General features: G+C 39.8%; 1 protein-coding gene across 1 annotated transcript; it reads left to right on the top strand.

Annotated features, from left to right (window-relative positions):
• LOC133531525 (protein TEX261) lies at positions 1-6303 on the top strand. Its single transcript, XM_061869794.1, is given in 6 exon segments — positions 1-179; positions 982-1061; positions 2492-2569; positions 2571-2714; positions 4299-4410; positions 6088-6303. Coding segments are annotated over 6 exon segments (603 nt in total). The 5' UTR covers positions 1-109; the 3' UTR covers positions 6207-6303.
• Positions 6304-8417: the final 2114 nt, after the last annotated feature.

Below are 8417 nucleotides of genomic sequence, written 5' to 3'. Positions count from 1 at the left end.
GAACTGACGTTGACGTAACATTTGTCATTGACCTAGCACTTGACAACGCGTATAGCCTCAAAAATACTCAAAAAATAACAAAACAAACGTAAAAATACAAAAAGGAAACATGTGGTTCTTTTACTTATTAACTATTATATCACTAGTAGTCCAGGCGGTATTTGCAACACTAGCTTTGGGTGAGTATTTATACATTCATAGCAAAATTTATTTCGTACTAAATATGTTACAAAAATATAGTTTTATGTATTAAAAAGGTGTGAAAATAGCTTTTATCGAGTTATTCTTATAGAAAATGTGCCTACCGTTTGATTGGTAGTAAAAATCTGTGTTATAATAGTGAATAATAGACAAATCTGTGACGTTATATGTACGCAGTTGGACGCTGCTGTATTTGATGTATATGGTAATTAATTACTTACTATAAAGTTTTAATGTCGTTATTCATTGCTATTGAGAAGCGCGGAAACTTAATACGTCACTACAACTCAAATTGAGCTATCAATGTATATTTACTAACAAGTATGTTTTATTTTATTAGGCGTTAAAATTTTTGGGTCCAGTCTCCGCAAAGTTTACGGGCGGCTGTATCCGTGAGGTCTGTAGGATGTTTTCTGCCTTTAATGAATTATGTGACACTGGGATGATGTACACAAGTATGTTAGCAAACTTGACCAAATTGAGAAAAAGATCTGTAATTAGATTAGTATATTTCGTAATCATTTATTTTATAATATTACAGTGGCAAAGCTTTACTACTGAAATTGACTGATTACTGAAGCATTCCATAGGGTTGTCCCATACAAACACATTTTATTTTATGTATTGGAATTTTTTTAGGGGTTAATTTTTTTTTCAGAAAAAGTAACTCATATACCTGTAAATTTTCACAAAATTTGCATTTGTATGGTCGACAATTTCATGAAATGCTCCTACTACTGATATTGTGAGGTGAGTAATCATGTATTTAATATATTTCAGCGGCGGGGCTTTACTACTTAGCTGAGCTGGTGGAAGAGTATACAGTGATGGCCAAATATGTGATCTCATGGACAGTTGCAGTAAGTACATTTGACCCATCTGTAGCACAGTGGAATCTTATGGTAGTATGGGAGAATGGTCTGTTTAAGCTAACATATTTTGTCACTTTTTTTTTAAACCAATTTTACACAGTGCAAGCACTGTTACTGCTTGAGAAAGGAGACCTAGGCTCTCCTAAACATGTCGCGCGAGTAGGCGGGTCCACACTAGGGAAATCGAGTTATTACACCTATATTCATTTACAATCCCTATTTTACTTATAGTCTATTTAAATCTATACTACGTAGTCCACTTACTAGCAACCTGGATTGATCAATCTTTCAAGAAAAATTACAAATTAGGCGGTTCCTCGGGCGAGCGCGACCTTGGCCGAGCCGCTCGGTGTCGGTTTTTCGGCATGCTCAAAGGCGCGTCAGTCATTTGCCGCGCGCTGGTCGGGACGTGTGCGTAGTTATTTTGTTCCGTATGTCAAATTGGAAAAAATTAATAAAGACCAATGTTGCAATGATTCTAGAGATCTTAACTATACGAAGAGGGGAATTAGAGAGGATTGATGGTTAATTTGATTGTAAATTAAATAAATAGATGGAGACTGGTGTACAGTCAGCGTCAAATATTTTGTAGCAACCAAAGTAGCCAAATAGTTCGGTACACCATATAATTAGTATGGTGTACCAAACTATTTGGACACCATGACTGCTACAAAGTATTTGACGCTGACTGTACGAGTCTTCCATCGCTAAATATCGCTGCATGGGAAGCACCATCTCCCAGAAAGTGATACCTTTCTTCAATTTGTGTCTCGCCATTTAAGTTTTACGTGTAATTGTGAACATAACAAGACGAATCACTCCTTTTTTAAATGCGTTTAAAATTCGTCTTGACTGACACTTAGAGACATTTACACCTCTTAATATTTTTCAAATTTTTTTTTGTTTTTTTTTTTTAATTATTATTATTGTAATTCGACATAAAGAGACTTTATACATATCTAAGTGATAATAATACTTTAGTTTGAATTGATAATTTCAGTTAACTGTATTTTATAATTGTTGATGTGTTTTTTTTTGCTTTTATGTATATTCTATGTTGACGTGTAAATGTGCCCTTGTGGCCTATTTACTGAATAAATATTGAAGTTGAAGTAATGTATAGAATAACTAACAAGTTATTTTACAACAGCAGGCATATACAGACTGAATGAGTGACCTGAAACCTATGTTTACGATAAGAAATACTTAATGTATTCACACAATCGTGACCAGGAGACAACTAAAGACCTATGCGTTGGACCCTCCGTAGGCGCGCAGAATGCTGACAATGCATAAGCTGTCCCTATATTCTACGCTCTAGCTTTATCACAAATGTTAAAAAATAGTGTCCCTAACCCAACACTTTTCTGGAATCCCCTTGTCGTGTTTTATCTCATTTTTATTTCTACTTTTCCCAGGTAGTCACCCTCATCCACATCGGCCTGCTAGTCTTCGAAGAGCTGCCCCTCCACATGGACATCCTGGGCATCGTTCAGACAGGCGCTGCACGCGCTGCTCCTCAGAGAGTTCCCGGCCGTGCGAGTGGCCAGCGCGCCCTTTGTTGCGGCGGTTGGCACGCTTATAGCACATCATTATTATGCGTTGAAGTTCTTTGGCGCTGTGCATTACACGTTTTCTGAGGTTAGTGATAATAATAATTATAGGACATTATTACACAAATTGACTAAGTCCCACAGTAAGCTCAATAAGGCTTGTGTTGAGGATACTTAGAAAACGATAAATATAATATATAATTATTTATAAATACTTAAATACATAGAAAACACCCATGACTCAGGAACAAATATCCATGCTCATCACACGAATAAATGCCCTTACCAGGACTTGAACCCGGGATCATCAGCTTCGTAGGCAGGGTCACTACCCACTAGGCCAAACCGGTCGTCAAAGACTCCACTCCACTAAGACTCCACTGTTTGTCTGTCTGTCACCAGGCTGTATCTCGTGAACCGTGATAGTATTTCTGTTACCGCTATAACAGCAAATACTAAAAACAGAATAAAATAAATATTTCACATACAACAAACGTGAATTTTTTGCTGTCCTTGCGTAATGGCATGGAAACCTTCGTGCGCGAGTCCGACTCACACTTGGTCGGTTTATATTATATATTAGGCAATTAATACTGACTGAAATAATCCAAAAGCATTAAAAAAAATCAGAGAGTTACTGGTATCTACACTTTTGCTAAAAATTCAGTATGCTAAGAACTCTAAAAAAATACTTATTTGGTAACCAGTTAATAATAATAATTCAGCCTATATACCTCCCACTGCTGGGCACAGGCCTCCTCTCATGCGCGAGAGGGTTCGGGCTATAGTCCCCACGCTAGCCCAATGCGGATTGGAGACTTCGCATACACCTTTGAATTCCTTCGCATACACCTTTGAATTCCTTCGCAGATGTATGCAGGTTTCCTTCACCGAAAAAGCTAGTGGTAAATATCAAATGACATTTCGTACATAAGTTCCGAAAAACTCATTAGGACGAGCCAGGATATGAACTCGCGACCTCCGGATTGAAAGTCGGACGTCATATCCACTCGGCCACCACCGCTTTTTAACCAGTTACTAAAGGGTAATTTCAATAGCCATTTCCTAACTGGCTACTTTTATTTGGTAAATAGCTACGTGATGGGAAATTATTTACGTATTTACAGACTTTTAATGACACTTGTAGTGACCCATGAAAAATCAGGATTACTAATTGTATATTTATTTTACGTATTCACACAATAATGGTCCAGAAAGTGGCGGGGCCCGAGAGAACATAGATGGACGCTAAGCCCCCGCGCGTCGATTCAATTTCGCTACGTTGTGGGATTAGCATTCCAAGTGTGCTCCCAGTGTTCCCACACACTGTAGACCGTAAAGAAGTGTCACGGCTGTAATTCGGTGCAAGTTTATTTAGTTGTAGATAAGTTACGAGTTTAGTTGCGTACCAACATACAATAGATGTCGCTAGTAGTAATCGTCAAATGAAACTAAAAGTCGATAAAACATAATGTGATATAATTGAAATATTTCAAACATACACAGATATTTGTAATATTACGCACGCAATTAATGTATATAAAGTAATTGAATGAATGATTGTCTACTTACTTCTAATAGATGTCGCTAGTAGTCGTCGAAAATTGCCCATCGTAAAATATTCACCCTCAAGCAAAATTGATGTAATGGGAAATTATTAACGTATTTCCAGGTGTTGGCATACTTCACGCTATGCCTGTGGATGGTGCCGTTCGCGCTATTCGTGTCTCTATCAGCCAACGACTACGTCCTGCCAACTACGGGGGAGAAACAACCGCTACTTAGTAAGTCGATAGAGTTAATCCCACCTTCAGCCGTAGCGCAAGTGCGCCGCAACATCATATCGAAGTCGAAATAGCTTTTGAGATCTTTTTCAAATTAATGAAGTTAGTAAATGACAGGTTGATTATCACGCGATAAGATCTATCTTATCTATTAGACTTTTAGAGGCCGTACCGAAGTATGAATAATGAATATGGGGTCTTTGGTGCAATTACGCAAAACTGCGTAGGGAGAGTCACTGGCACATACCGAGGGCCTACAGCAAGACACGTAAATCGAAATGTCGTTATCTGCCTCTCGATTTCGATTAAATTTCGCTCTAAAACTCTGTAAATAACCGTTTTGATGCATCCAAGTCATAGTGAAAACTTGCCAAAAAACTGTTTAAGAAATATTATGTATTGTATAAGATAGTCGATGGTTCACAATATGTGTTAGTGTTGCACTCTGGCGGCAGAACATTGCAGTAATACCCCCTATGCTGCTCGTAGAACTAATCTTATTACTACTAGATGGCGCTAGTAGTACTCTAAAGCTGCCCTTTATCTCACATGTAACTTTGACAACATTTTAAACCGGAAAAAAACAAGTAAATTGTACGATTTGTTTTAGCCATACACTTTTAAATGCAACTGTGTTATTTCATTAATATACAGGTGTCTCAAACAACAGCGTTGAACGTAGTTGGGTACCATACCATGTTCTGATAGATCGAAGATCGACGGAAGCAAGTAAATGTTGACAAACTATTTATGCACAAAATATCCTTGTGCTTTCAAATACTGGCCGTGTGCATAGTCTTTTACATAGGACATATATATGTTCGCCTTCCTAAATCTAATAGATGTCGCTAGTAGTACTCGAAATGGCTCTATAAAAAGTTAAAAATCATTGAAAGCCCTAGTGTCTAAATATAAAAAAAAATTTAAATGACATCGTAGTCCGTAAGGAACCGCCACGGCTGTATTACGGTGCAAGTTAACTTAATTATGAAATAAGTTATTAGTTTAATTGTGTACTAACTTAAAGTAGATGTCGTTAGTAGTAATCGACAAGTGAAACTAGAAGTTGCCGAAATATAGTCTATGTATTAAATATGTCTGAAAATTTAATATAAATGGAGTTTATTTTAATATTTGAAACACACCGACATATTTGTTAAATTAAGCACTCAATTAATGTATGTACTATTATAGCAATTTGATGAATGATGTTGTTTACCTACTTCTAATAGATGTCGGTAGTAGTTGTCGAAAGTGGCCCTTACTTTAAAACTTGACCGTAAAGCTAATTTGATAATTTATAACTAATACTACGTTTAATTGTGAGTGTATTATGAAACACAGTAAACAATTAGAAAAAGGGTGTTATTTATATATATTGTCCTGTCCAATGTGCATTGCGTCTCACTCTCTCATTAAGCAAAATGTGAGATGCAAAACACGTTAGACAAATACCATCCTATCACCGGGTGTCGGGGTGATGAATGAAATTATTTGTTTTTACTTATGCTAGATGGCGCTAGTAGTTGTGAAAACACTCAAAATTAAGGGTATTCGATACTTATATTCATTTAGTAAGACGTCATGGGAGTGCATGGCACGGCATGGTGCCTACTCTGTGTAAATAAATGTTATTTAATTTATTTGAGCAATAAAGTTTTTTTTTTTTTATTCTAGGTGACAACAACGTAGTTACGGATTACCTGTCCCGCAAGTCGAAGCGGTACTCGCTGCTCTCGTTCTTCAGCTTCGCCAAGGACTCCATACTGCCGCAGCGGAGCAAGAAAGCTTTCTAGACTCTCTGACATGATATTAATACTCGTAATGTTTAATTGCGTAGCGCCAAAGGACCGTGCGCGTTTGAGATTCTAACTTGGAACTTTAAGAAGCAGAAGGCCTTTTTTTATACTACGTCGGTGGCAAACAAGCATACGGCCCGCCTGATGGTAAGCAGTCTCCGTAGCCTATTTACGCCTACAACTCCAGAGGAGTTACATGCGCGTTGTCGACCCTAAACCCGCCCCCCTCGATGAGCTCTGGCAACCTTACTCACCGCAGGAACACAACACTATGAGTAGGGTCTAGTGTTATTTGGCTGCTGTTTTCTGTAGGTGGGAGGTACTTCCCCAGTTGGGCTCTGCTCTAGATCTGGAATGACATCCACTGGCTGTGCCCTACCACACAAAGCCAGATGACATTCACAATGCCCATACCTCTCTTAGGCCTGCCATCTCATGGCTCAAAATGGTAATTTAACAATTAACATTTTGCGCTAATAAATAAGGCGCGGGAGTGCTGCCCTCTTCAGATCCGGCACGCGTCTTAAATTCTTCCGAGGCTTAGAGATAAACCGTTTTAAAATACGAGCTCCTCTAAGGCACCTACGCTCACATTCAAAGACGACACACACAACAATAGTCCGGCAAGAACCCTTCTACGTCCCGTCTCGAGAAGCAGCCTCCCCCTGCGCACGACGCTGGGGAAATACAAAGCGTACGTGAGGTCCAGGCTCACCTACGCCGCAAGAAGCTCCGCGTGCACGAGCACCAGGCTCTCCGCACGACGTTGCCGCTCCCCGCTGCGTGCGCTACTGAGGAGTCAGACGGGATCTCGAGCTTGAGGGACTGGACGACTAGCGCGACGGATGTCGACCGCGCGGACAACTCGCAACATTCGTTGCTGAACAGATCGCGCCGCACCACGCAATACCCCCAGATAGACGATCCCGGGCGCTGCCCCGCTAATTAGCCCCCCGCTCACCAACAGCCAACAGTCTGGACCCACAAAGCCATATATAGGCCACCGCACCCATCTATGGATATTAAGATATTAAAATACGCCCCGAAGGCTCAACGCGTCCCCGTCCCCTAATACGGACGTTAAATAAATAATAGCCAGCGAGTTGAAGCTCGCCGCGAAAACATAAAGCCTAAAAAAGTCCAAAACATGATAAGGCCATCCCCTCACTCTACCCCTTCGGGCGGCCGCCGATGCTAACGCATGTCCCATAATTCTTTCATTGTTAAATATCAAAAAGTGGCGCCATCTAATAGCTATATAGGCCAAAGCAGTGCTGAAAAATTCCACTATACGAGGTATGACACTAGATGTCGACTACGAAATAACTCGCGTTTTGATGTTGATGACTATTTCTTTACTTATACTTCTACGATCTTCTTCCTCGCGTTGTCCCGGCATTTGCCACGGCTCATGGGAGCCTGGGGTCCGCTTGACAACTAATCCCAAGATTTGGCGTAGGCACTAGTTTTACGAAAGCGACTGCCATCAGACCTTCCAACCCAGAGGATAAACTAGGCCTTGTTGGGATTAGTCCGGTTTCCTCACGATGTTTTCCTTCACCGAAAAACGACTGGTAAATATCAATGATATTTCGTACATAAGTTCCGAAAAAACTCATTGGTACGAGCCGGGGTTTGAACCCGCGACCTCCGGATTGCAAGTCGCCCGCTCTTACCGCTAGGCCACCAGCGCTTGCTTATACTTCTACTATGCTGTTTGAAAAATACTTATAGGGTAGCCTTTTTCACGATGTGGCCAACCGATCATTTCATGAAATGATTGCCTCGTCATGAAATGATCAGTTATAAGACCACATCACATAAATACATGTGGCACCTCTATGTGGCGTAAGCTTGTGGCACACCTGGTCTGTATTGTAGCATTGGGCAGAATAACAGATAATTACTATAGTAAAATTGTGAACTGTGAAAACGTCATTAATTTCTGACAGTATACAGCACTTTTTTTTATGTAATTTACAGTACATATGGCGGTACTTTACCGCACTAGTGCGTTAATTAGCACATTACGTAACTTCGAAAATTTGAAGGGCCATATGTACTGTAAAACGTTGTATCGTACAATAGGTAATTCGCAATGAGTGGCGATAAATTAAATCACGACCGAAGGGAGTGTTTTAAATCAACACGAGTTGTAACTGTAAGCAATAAAATTATGACCTAAACTTAGGTAGTTTGTTCAAGGTA

The sequence above is a fragment of the Cydia pomonella genome, chromosome 25, assembly GCF_033807575.1.
Source record: "Cydia pomonella isolate Wapato2018A chromosome 25, ilCydPomo1, whole genome shotgun sequence".
NCBI lineage: Eukaryota > Metazoa > Arthropoda > Insecta > Lepidoptera > Tortricidae > Cydia > Cydia pomonella.
The sequence above is the reverse complement of the archived record's forward strand: the minus strand, read 5'-3'. Positions and strand labels throughout refer to the sequence as shown.